This window comes from Electrophorus electricus, chromosome 21 (genome assembly GCF_013358815.1).
Source record: "Electrophorus electricus isolate fEleEle1 chromosome 21, fEleEle1.pri, whole genome shotgun sequence".
Taxonomy (NCBI): Eukaryota; Metazoa; Chordata; class Actinopteri; order Gymnotiformes; family Gymnotidae; genus Electrophorus; species Electrophorus electricus.
The window spans coordinates 2,848,711-2,861,210 of record NC_049555.1 but is presented as its reverse complement, the minus strand read 5'-3'; the positions used below and the strand labels follow the sequence as shown (position 1 = coordinate 2,861,210).

The window sequence follows — 12,500 nt, the reverse complement described above, 5'->3', positions numbered from 1 at the left end:
CTTAAACACTGACCACAGTGTTTACTCCAACATCCCTTAAACACTGACCACAGTTTACTCCAACAGCCCTTAAACACTGACCACAGTGTTTACTCCAACAGCCCTTAAACACTAACCACAGTGTTTACTCCAACAGCCCTTAAACACTGACCACAGAGTTTACTCCAACAGCCCTTAAACACTGACCACAGTGTTTACTCCAACAGCCCTTAAACACTGACCACAGTTTACTCCAACAGCCCTTAAACACTGACCACACTTTACTCCAACAGCCCTTAAACACTGACCACAGAGTTTACTCCAACAGCCCTTAAACACTTACCAGTTTACTCCAACAGCCCTTAAACACTGACCACAGAGTTTACTCCAACAGCCCTTAAACACTGACCACAGTTTATTCCAACAGCCCTTAAACACTGACCACAGTTTATTCCAACAGCCCTTAAACACTGACCATAGTTTACTCCAACAGCCCTTAAACACTTACCAGTTTACTCCAACAGCCCTTAAACACTGACCACAGAGTTTACTCCAACAGCCCTTAAACACTGACCACAGTTTACTCCAACAGCCCTTAAACACTGACCACAGTGTTTACTCCAACAGCCCTTAAACACTGACCACAGAGTTTACTCCAACAGCCCTTAAACACTGACCACAGTTTATTCCAACAGCCCTTAAACACTGACCACAGTGTTTACTCCAACAGCCCTTAAACACTGACCACAGTGTTTACTCCAACAGCCCTTAAACACTGACCAGAGTTTACTCCAACAGTCCTTAAACACTGACCACAGAGTTTACTCCAACAGCCCTTAAACACTGACCACAGCGTTGACCCATCCAGACATTAAACACTGACCACAGCGTTGACCCATCCAGACATTAAACACTGACCACAGCGTTGACCCATACAGACATTAAACACTGACCACAGCGTTTACTTCCATCAGTTCCATCCCTGTGTTCTGCCCCTTTCACTTGCTCGTCTGTGTAACATATTCAAGCGTGCACATAGTGAGGCCCACTAAACTGAGCTCAACCGCTTCGTCCCTTCACTTACTTCGCCAACTGTAGTTACAGACTGTAGCTTCCCTGTAGCCAGGCAGAGTTCATCGCATAGCCTCTATCCCATTGGCTGGGCAGGTAGTATTAGGGTGGGGGCTGGGGGTGCAGTTTCAGCGGGAACACGGGCTTGGCCGTGGCACGGTGGTGGGTGTAGCGTTGGCGCAGACGTAACAGGAGCAGCAGTGTTGCTGGAGGTTTTAGGCCTATCATTGGCTCACTACCCAGCAGTTCAGTCAGCAGTAGACTAGAGCAGGCCAGGCCAGGAGTGATGTACACCTACAAGGTGATCCTGTGTGTGTGCGTGTGTGCGTGCGTGTGTGTGTGTGTGTGTGTGTTAGCAGATGGGCTACACATGCTAACTTTACGCCTACAAGGTGAACGTGTGTGTGTGTGTGTGTGTGTGTGTGTGTGTATGAGTTTGCGTGTGATAGCTTATGCGGTGCAGACTCTAACTTTACACCTACAAGGTTAACCTCTGTGTGTGTGTGTGTGTGTGTGTGTGTGTGTGTGTGTGTCTGAACACCTATATCTGAACACCTACAATGTAAACCTGTAATGAAAAGGTTTTTGAAAAAGCTGAGTGTACAGGAAGCATTTCTCCTTCCTAGGACCAATTTCAGTAAATCATTGGACACTTTGTTTCTCTAGCTGTTCAGAATGGTTCAGTGGACTGTGTGTGTGTGTGTGTGTGTGTGCGTGCGCGTGTGTGTGTGTGTGTGTGTGTGTGTAGAACAGAGACTCCTCTGTGTTCTGTCTTTATGAAAATGCTTAGAGAACTCACTCATCTGCCCTATAAAACACGTCAGTTTAAAATATGGTCTCGATTTATCACGACCGAAACTTTTAAATGAGATCAATGAAGATTAATCACCAAAAGGTCCTCCTGAAGTGATTAACTTAAAGGACGTCATTTAAAAGTTCCCGATGTAGTAAGCTAAAGAGTATTGTCCTTCCCAGGAGCTGATCCAGCCTGCCACTGACGTTAGTGCAGAAGCCAGCGTCAAACTAGCTGGCCAGTCCATCGGGCTGCGTCTGATACTTGGTGATGAAATGGGAGCATCTGAAAAGCTGTGGAACAAGAGAGCATTAAAAAGAGAGGGAGAAAGAGAGAGAAAGTGCTTAAGTAAGAGAAAGTGAGGTTTGAAACAAAGGAAGAACTGTCCCGTCGCTCAGCTTTGCCTCGGTGGCGAGCAGACAAATCGGCAGAAAAAAAAATTAAATTGCCGCTTGTTTGTTGGGTTTGCGTGTCACGGTTCTTCATGCGTTGTTGACTGAAAGATGCAGGTGTCGGTAAGCAGGTCTAAAGGAGCTGCCGCAGTGAGGAGCTGTTAAGCTTCCAGCAAATTCAGTGCTTCCCAAAACCCAGAGAAGCCCCGCAGTGCACATCTTTCCTGCTCAGACACATTTATTATAACCCCACCTAGGGAACGCTAGTCAGCTGATCAATTGAGACCAGAGCGCCGGGCGCAAGGAGAACGCCGAAACCTGGAGTGGAGCTGAAAAACTGGAATAAGGGCCCAAATGATCACGCCAAGCCAGGGTTTCAGAACAACGGTGCAGCAGCGAAAAGGTGGAGAGCATTTCCACCAAACAGCGCACACCCGGGCTCGCGGTCCCTGGCGAGCCGCTCTGTGCCTGTACGCGGCGGCGGGGAGCAGTACAATGCTCCAGAATGAAAACACGGCAATCTTCCAGCCCGGTCTCTGGAGAGGGAGGAATGGAGAGAGAGAGAGAGAGAGAGGGAGAGAGAGAAACGGTGTAGAGCGATAAATCGGAAGCCGTAACGATCTTTGTAAGAGCGAGCGCGAGAACGAAAGAGAAACAGGGGGCTTATAACCGCACGAGAGAAGTGAAGGGAGGAAGAAATACCAGCAGGTGGTAAATGGGGGAGGGATATGTGAACCCAGGCAGTAGCTCCGCTTAGCCCAGCCCAGGGAGGTTTAACGGGGCTAATCCCTCCAGGAGGGCTGAGGCGCAGGCTGGACCGAGCCCCCCACCCCGAGTCCAGGGACCTCCACGGGTCACGCTCACTGCGCCGGTGGGCTACAGAAGCCACTGCTGGGTCTTAGCACGCCTCAGCTTAGCTTAGTTTAATGTCTCGGCGGTGCTTCGTGAGTGTGTGTGTGTGTGTGTGTGTGTGTGTGTGTTAATAGTGCGTGTGGGTGGCTTTGCTAAGCTACACTACTCGGAGCTGGAGTTAATGCTTCCATCATTACAAATAAGAGCTGATTTCAGTTTCACACATAGATTAGAAAGAATTATAGACAGTGAGATGTGATAACAGGCCATGCGTGTGGTGTAGTGTCATTTCAGACTGGTCGCAGACTTCTCATAGATTCAAAGCTATTTGGCACCGTGGAACACTACACACCTACGTTCTCTTGGCATGAAAAATCTGTGCAATACTTCCAGACAAAAGTTCCTTTTTCAAAGCCGGAGTGCTTTCTTACAGCAGCAAGCATATTCTAAATTAAATGAGGCAATGAAAATTCTGTTTGTCGTGTTTGGCATGTAGATCAACAATGTAAATTGATCCTGCTTGATGATTGATTTCCACTGTATGGAAGTGATAAAGCACTCTGGCGGTGTCTGGAGCTGGACATATACCTCGCTGTCCTTACAATACGTCGTGTTTCCTTTGGTTCATTCGGACCATTTGCTTCTTCAACACGTGAAATATGTGTGGATTATTTATATACCGTCTTCTTTCACCTCATGTGTTCTCCAGCCGAAAATACGTGCTCACCCTCCGAGTTCCAGTGCAAGACCACAATGCATTGCATCTCCAAGCTGTGGGTGTGCGACGAGGACCCGGACTGCACGGATGGCTCGGACGAGACCGACTGCGGTGAGTTGGGGGCACGTCACCCGCGAAAGGTTCCTCGCGCTGCATAAACCACCCTAACATCAGCTCAGTAAAACTGACATTATCCCCGAAGGGCAGTTATTGACTACAAACACAGAGAAATGTTAAAAACCCATGAGGCACCCCCACCCAAGCAGTGCGAGTCCGTGCGCCGTATGGAGTCTGCTGCTCATTTCCTGAGTTGGATGGCAACATAATGACCATTTTTAACAGAAAGAGAGAGCTGCTCCATGGTTTTCTGTCCGCAGCTGGTGAAGCTGTTGGGTTGGAGGGTAAGTGTGTGGGAGGTGCTTGGAACAGACTGCAGGGGGGTTGTCTTTGAAGCCAGGTAACCCTGACAACCCGTGTATACCTCCCCGTGTTGCATTACTTATTCAAAGATGTAAGATAGGCCAAAGAAATGATTAGAAAGAAAGCAATAAAAAATATTTTAAGAAATTGGACAACGGGAGATCTTCAAACGGTGTGTGTGTGTGTGTGTATCCCAGTCAACGTTCCTCATATAATGCAGGTCGGATAAGTATCGCCCTGCAAATGCAATAATTTCTTTTCTTCTAGAAGCTCAGGTAGTTTGGAATTTTGGGGAAATGGCAAAATATTTCACACACATATGTGAATTTTCGATGCCGAGTCCAGAAGCGCACCTTGCGTTAGCTGAAGCTCTCCTGAGAGCCCCAGGAGCTGGCTGTTTGTGTAGTCAGTGTGGGTTCACTGAGCCTGTACTTTGACGTGCTTCTGTGTTTTCAAACACTCACTTTGGTCATGGAGTCTGCTATAATATGCTGTCTTTTTGCGGCAAGATTGTATTTTGCTTTGTACTTATGTTTGTGTGCTCCAGGGAGTAATATACAATGTTTTTGAAGTCTTCTAATTTGATTAAGTGTCTTTATTTCAGACTGGTCCTGAAGTAGAATAGTGTTCCAAATTTTTTATTGTTAATATGGTTTGCTAGCAGTTATTTAATTGGCCTTTTGAGCAGTAGTGGGAATTGACCTAATTAACACAGGCTATGCTGCTAGTTGTTTTCCTACCTAAAAATTGATTTTAAGAAATTTGTTGTGCATCATTTCAGCTGGATAACATTTTGTGAGCAGTCCTAACACAGAGCTGGTTATGTAAAAGATGCAAATTGCCAAATTAAAATTTGAATATCATTTGAATGTGACTTTGTAAGCGAATTGCACGGAGTGACAGAGTCAGAATCGAGTTTACTGGTCAAGTACGGTGACACACACAAGGAATTTTGCTCTGGCTGTTGGTAACTCTCGAGCAATACAGGCAATATACAGATGATACACAATATACAAGCAATACAAGACAACTGATGTCCTGATTACGTAGAAGACAATGTCATGTCTGCTCATGTTCTTATTTAGTTCATCTTCTGATTATTTCATTACTTCTGTGCAAGTATTTGTTGGTGCCTGTTGTCTCTCATTTATCTCTCTCTCGCTATCTCTCCCCTCTGTCTTTACTCTGTCATCTCTCTCTCAATCTCTCCTCTCTCTGTAACCACATGAGTTCATTCATCTCCACATAATAGCAGAAACATCAATAGTTCACTGCCACTTTTCATATATAAGCATGTGAGCTTTCCAAGGTTAGAAGCGCCAAAGCCCTGGAACAGCTACTGTAAATTACCTGAGGTGAGAGATTGTTCTAGAAGTGTGGGTTTTTTTAAAAAAAAAACTTTTTTGCAAGGTTCGCTACAGGGTCTTCAGTAGTCCAAAAAGGTGCTTTAGAACAGCTTGAACTCTGCTGTCAAGGGTCGAGTTTGTCCTTGGGCTATAAGATGCCTGCCAGCAGGCAAGGCACAGAACAATGTGTTGGGTCTCACTTTTTGCAGCAGAAGGCAAGCTGCTCTGTTTTCCAGTCTTGGTAGCATCTGTGAAAAAAAAAAAAATTCAGAAACCTTTTATTTAAAATACTTAAAAATGTTCATACCTACATGTGAACTTGATTGTAGGATTAAAATGACATTTTATAACAAATTATATATTATTTATTAATCTTAACATTAGTTTGTTAATATTTAGCTTTTGGAAATTACATTCGAATTAGAATTTCAGCATTTTATAATTTCTACAATATATATTTACATGAAGAGGAATCATTGAATGTAGTTGTTACAGTTTAAAATCTTGGACAAACACCAGGGCAGACCATTTCCAGTTCTTGAGAGGTTGGCTGTAATGGCCTGGAGTTTGGAGGCAGCATACAAGAACAGGAAGACACGTGCAGAATCAGTCCTGCATTTTATTCCCCAATTGATAGAAAACAAGGAAACGGAACCAGGACACTACTTGAGCGTCTGGTCACTGTCTGTGCTTGTTCGGGTCTGGCTTTCTGCACCACGTCTCTGGCCTTCAGAAGCCTCGTGTGGAGAACCCAGATGTTTACAGCAAACCAGGCAGGAAGACAACAAGAAATGCGCGTCCTCGTTCAGCTGCTTCACGGCCACGCCTCCTGGTTGCGTCTGCCTCTAGGCCACACCCCCACACACACCTCCCACCATCCAGGCTTCTCACAGTGCTAATTAATTCTATATAAACATCTCTAAATGTTCAGAAATGGTGACAAAACCTTACATGGTGTCTTGGTAATAATTGAACAGGGCAGAAACAAAGCCGCAGAGGATCTATACGGAATGTGAATAAAAGATTCACTAGTGGCTTCGTTATTTCTGAGTGATGAATAGTCTCCGTGGCACACATGTTGAAAGTGAATTCAGCTCCATGAATTCCCAATGTCTTTTTAATTCTCAACTATGCATCGAGTAGTTTCACTTACAAAATACAAAAAAAAAATAAAAATAATAATTAAAAAATGCAAAAAAGTATTTATGTAGCCTGTCTCAGCATCTCTCTCTCATATCAGCCGGTGTCCAAGTTATATGTGAAATATGTGCAGGGAAAATAGACATTTATTGTTAGAATATTTTTTCAGGTATGTCATAATTAATATTTTATAATATAATAAGATCTTTGAAAACTATTAAAAAGCTTGTAACTTAAATGCAGCTCGGTTCATATGCATACTGCATGTCTTTAGACGAGCGATCGTGTACGTCAGCTATACTCATCTATCTCCATTTCTTTGTCCAGTCTAGAATGGATAAGATTTCACCGAGTGTTTCTTTGTCAGTTTGTAGGCTTTCTGAACTCTGCGTGTAGCTTTCGCAGGTACACAGAGTGCGTGCTACTCTCTTAAATGCACTCCCGTCCACGGGTCTGAGGGAGCATGTTGTCCCTGTCTGTGTGGAAGGAAACGCAATTCTCTGTCGTTCTGATTGGTGGGCTCAGTGTCCAATGAACAGGTCAGCTCCTGTAGAAACGGTGACCGGTTGTTGTTACTTCCTTCAGTGTAGTGTTTAATTCTCAGTTCTCCGTTTGAAGGGGTACAGCGTAGGCGGTAATGGCGCTACCTCTCCTGTAGGGGGCGGGTGTGCGTTCAGTCGCCATCTGGGCAGGTGTTCCATGCTATACCAATAAGAGGTCTCTGGGCAAGACTTCTGATACTACACTCACCTACTTCTATAACATGATTGAAAATTGTAAGTTGCTCTGGATAAGAGCATCTGTCAAATGCGTAAAATGGAAGTGTAAGTAACTTTTGAAAGTGTGGTTAGATGTAGAGCGAGGTCGTCGGCTAGTCCCACTTCTCGCACTCATAAATCATTTAATCTTTTAGCCCACCGAGGGGTGGTCTCCTACCTTGTTCTCTACCCCACTGGCTCGCTCACCTCCTCTTCACATTTAGTTCACGCATTTTTTTGTCAAATTATTCCTCAGCTTTCTATTACTGCTGGACTAGAATCTCTCACTCTGTCAGTCTCTCCCGGGATCCATCACTCCACTGAAGGTGGAAAAAAAAAAACCTTCAAAAAAGGACATTATATTATTCTGTAGTCTCACAGTTATAATTTCCATACTGCCCCATTAAGGCTGGGAATTAGCTTTAAAACCATTCCCCTGTGGCAATGATCCATTTCTCTCCTCCCACGATAAACGCACTACTGCGCAGAAACAGTTGGCTGAAAAGGACACGTTCTGGCTCGAAGCGGCGGGTGCATCGCTAGAATTAACCCTCTCGCTAAAAGAGGCGTCTGTCAGAGGAGGACGCCCTCACATTCTGCTCAGCTGAGACTGAGATCTGCATCTGGAGATGAGTTTTAACAAGGTGCAAGTTTCTGTGGTTAGTCGCATGGTCGGATGCATGTTGTGGTCAATACTGCAGCTGTCAGTAGTCTGGTCCGTTTTTGTTTTGTTTTGTTTTGTTGTGTTTTATTGCCATGAGCAGAATGGCGGTGTGTCTTTTTTATTTATTGCGGTGATACACAAAAATAGTGGATTAGTCACCTGTAGTCACCTGAGACAGGGTGTGTATTTGATTTATCGAATACAAAAATGTAAGATGTTAGGTTACATTATTGATGTTTCAGCGAATACTGAAATGTGGAGTTAGGTGATATTATTTGTGCTTTACCAAGTACTGAAATGAATGGACTTGGATAAAGTTATTGATATTGCAGCCTTGGTGCAGAAAAAAAAAAAAAAAAAAGATTCTGCTCTTTATTAAATAGCAACAAGCCGCAAAAGGGAATTCTACAATGAGGAAAATGAGGAATGGTAAACTAAAAATCCAAGCTCACCACCAAACAATAAAAAGACACGCCTGAACTGTTTCAATCACATAAGAATCGACTCTCCACAACATTACATTTAAACTAAGTAGATTCCACACAATTTGCATTCCTCGCCGTCCTCTTCTGGTTGACGCACTCCGCAATCCAGTGGCTGACGCCACACAGGGTCAAGGTCAGATACTCGCATCCCTTCAGGGGTCAGACCCTCACAGCTGTGGCTTCCTGTCAGGCCTCGGTTACTGTCACAGAGTCCCTGCGGACGTCCTGTTCGGAGGCGCTACGTCGCTTCGCCTCGGCGTGGGGTCACAACTCAGGGGCCCTTCTGTGCAGTCCGACTTGCCTACGCTGGTGAGATCTTAGCAGCAACGTCAGCGACGCCATGGCAACAAGGTCCACTTACGATGCACCCAATTCAAAGTTTGTGGCATTGACTGGCTGTCAGTCAGCGCGGTGACTCTTGGACGTCCGGATTTAAATCCTCAAACCACGGCGTTGAACTCCGTCGCCAGCACACTGCTCCGTTGCTCCCTCAGCTTCTGTCTCCCCGGAAGCAGCCGCTTGACTGATGTCGCCACGGGCAGCCATCCAAAACATCGCCGAAGGGCCGTTGTCCACATTGTTAAGTCGACAAAGCTAAATCAATCACACATGCACAAATCGACTCTTTACAACATTAAACGAAAACTAAATGATGACCACGGAGAAGCACTGGTTATGCTGGTGTTGGGCAGCATTACTGATGTTTCACTGAACACTGAAACGTAAGGTGAGGTCGTCTGCGTTATTGATGTTTCCTGTCTTCTGCTGGGGCAGATGAGAAGACGTGCGGTCCGCATGAGTTCCGATGTAAGAACAACAACTGCATCCCCGAGCACTGGAGGTGCGACAGCCAGAGCGACTGTGGAGACAACTCCGACGAGGAGAACTGCAGTGAGTACTGCCGCCACCATTATGGCGATTATCATCTCTTTTGGTGTCTAAAAGAAAAAATGGTGCCTGAGGCAGCCATTTGGACATAATCCGCTCTATGAGCTGAACTCTACGCTTTTCCTCCATCTGTGCAGTTCTGTGTGCATTTCTGAGAGTGTTTGAATATGGGAGCGAGTGTGTGTGTGTGTGTGTGTGTGTGTGAGTGTTGGGGTGCATGTGTGTGGCCCGAGGGGGCATGTTTCTATGTTTGTGCAAAAATGGTTATTCAAAAAAAAAAAAAAAAAAAAAAGTGTCAGCAAGGCAAGATGTTTTAATTGAGTACCCAAATGCAAATTAACCTGGAATGACTAACCACATCTTCTCTGCTGCCCGTTCCGTAAACACAGTGCTCATTACGCCGGTGAAAGCTACAGCCATGTGTAATCACAGTCATTTACTGTCAGCAGAAGAGTACGCAGGGTATTTACAGAGCCATTAGTTCAGCAGAGGGCTGGAAAGCTAAATCCTGCTAAAGCCTTTTTGTCCCCGTGTTTCTGTGGTCTTTTAACGACAGTTGTCGATTTCCCTCGTTGTCGTTCAGCACTCCGTCGCTGTGTGGTAACAGCCCAGTCTCACACTGACCCCAGATCAGCAAGGCAAGAGGTCTCTGCGCTGCACGTGTTTCCATGGTGATTTGGGCTGGTGTTGATTGTAATCATGAGGTGGGCAGTGGGCAGAGGAGGCGTGGTGTTTAATTGCCGTGGTGGTTAATAGTGTTTAACTGGTTTAGTGGTGTAGCTGCAGGATCACGCACAGGTTCATAATGACGTTTGCTCAACGTCTTGCTGTTTGTGTGTGTGTGTGTGTGTGTGTGTGTGTGTGTGTGTGTGTGTGTGTGTGCGCGTGTGTATGTGTGTGCGTGCGTGCGTGTGTGCGCCACTGTTTTACCCTATAGGATTGTGATTGTTTGCAATGGTGTGTGTGCTGACCATTTATTTAATGGTTTACTGAGTTTTATGAGATTTATAATTAAATGTTCGCATCAACACAAAGCTAACTTGACCCCTCTCTCCCCTTCTCCCCTCCTCCCCTCTCTCCCCTCCTCCTCTCCTCTCCCCTCCTCCCCTCCTCTCCCCTCTTCTCCCCTCCTCCCCCTCCTCTCCTCCCCTCCTCTCCTCCTCTCCTCTCCCCTCCTCCCCTCCTCTCCCCTCCTCCTTTCCTTCCTTCCTCTCCCCTCCTCTCTCCTCTGCTCCTCCTCTCCTCCCCTCTCTCCCCTCCTCTCCTCCCTCCCCTCCTCTCCCCTCCTCCTCTCCTCTCCCCTCCTCTCACCTCCTCCTCTCCTCTCCTCTCCCCTCCTCCCCTCTCCCCTCTCCTCCCCTCTCTCCCCTCCTCCCCTCTCTCCCCTCCTCCTCTCCTCTCCCCTCCTCCCCTCTCCTCTATAAATTCAGTTTGCTTAACTGAAATCATTTGTAGTGCACTACATTGAAAGGATGCTCTTTAAAACTACACGAGTACGCTACATTCAGTTCCTTCATCTGATAGCCAAGTTTTCATTTAATTATTTACCACATTAAATGTTTAACGCGTCCATGTGTGTGTGTGTGTGTGTGTGTGTGTGTGTCACATGTTGGTGGGCAAGTGTGTGGATGGAATGTATAATTGAAACATTCAGTATATGCTGAGTTTTCTAACAGTGGTCTACTTGTTCACCCAGATCGCTCCTAGTCTCTCTCTCTCTCTCTCTCTCACTCTCTCTCTCTCTCTCTCTCTCTCTCTCTCTCTCTCTCTGTCCTAGCCCTCCCATCAACCTCATTCCCCCTCTTCTCTCTTGTTTAATAGATTGAGCTTCCCACTGTGTGTATTGCTATTGACCAGTTTAACAGAACAGAGCAGTATAGATGTGTAACATACAGGCCAAGCTTATCGAGCTTATTAAGCAAGCCCCGATGAAAGGAAATAGTACAGTCTGACTTCGTTATTTGCCAGGTAAAGCATATATGTGATCACGTGTGTGAATAGCCTGCAAGTAATCAGCAATGTCATTTTTGTCAAAAATCGGCATTCTAGCAGTGACTGAAGTTAAAGTTCAGACCGTCAGCTGTAACATGGTTAACACTGTAATGTGTAATCTGCTGGAATCTGGTTAACAGTGTGTGAATTCCAGCTGTTGTTATAGACCCCCATTTAATAGGATCGAATTTTAGGACACCAAAAGTAATTGGACTGCTGGCTGATTTTGAATCATCTGTTCTCTTAATGCAGTGTTTATTTTACTGGCATAAATGCTTTTATTATAATTTAGCCAAAGCAGTTTGTGGGAGCAAATATATACTTTAAAAACAAATAGATTATGATGACACAGTTTCTTTTCCAGCTGCCAACACATTTTCTAATATTACACCCAATTTATTTTCAAGACCTTCCAAACATGATGCAAATGTGCTTTTGTAACAAACATACAAATCAAACCGAGATGCTCCATAGAAGGAATCCTTTAAACAGAAAGAAAAGTGTAGATATTTTATGGTACAGTGTCGCCCATCTGGTCTTGGGAAGGCCAAAGAACCTCATGCCCATCCCACGTGATGGAGATGAAGAGAAGATGGAAGGAGCACATTTGAGACCTGCAGGTTCCTGCTGATTAAGGCATGCACCTGAATACTACGATGAAAACTGACGTTCTGCCAGATGAGAGTGTGAGCAGGATGTGCACTCTGCGCCCTCCTGCAGTCAGAGTGTCCATAGACCACCAAGAAGTCAAGAGATCTCCTGAAGGACAAGTGACGCAGGAAAAAACAACATCAGGTACCTTGACATAGATTTCCCAACTGCTCTCTGGCACTTCCAAGCAATATCCTCTCAGCCGATGCTTTGAAGATGGTGAAGAACATTATTTACCACGTCATTCCAAAATCTTCCCCAGGTGTTCAGCCTGGTTCAGTCTCAACGTGGGCCCTGTGGATGTCATTTTACTGGGCCTTCTGAAACCCCATCAGCCTTTGGTGTCTTAAC

General features: G+C 45.4%; 1 protein-coding gene across 1 annotated transcript in view; it reads left to right on the top strand.

Moving 5' to 3' along the window:
- lrp1ba (low density lipoprotein receptor-related protein 1Ba) overlaps window positions 1-12,500 on the top strand; it is a 228,376-nt gene that overhangs the window by 180,636 nt on the left and 35,240 nt on the right. The window contains exons 66-67 of the mRNA XM_035520966.1: window positions 3,797-3,916; window positions 9,393-9,509. Of these exons, the coding sequence (XP_035376859.1) occupies window positions 3,797-3,916; window positions 9,393-9,509 (237 nt within the window). The remainder of the gene's footprint in view (window positions 1-3,796; window positions 3,917-9,392; window positions 9,510-12,500) is intronic.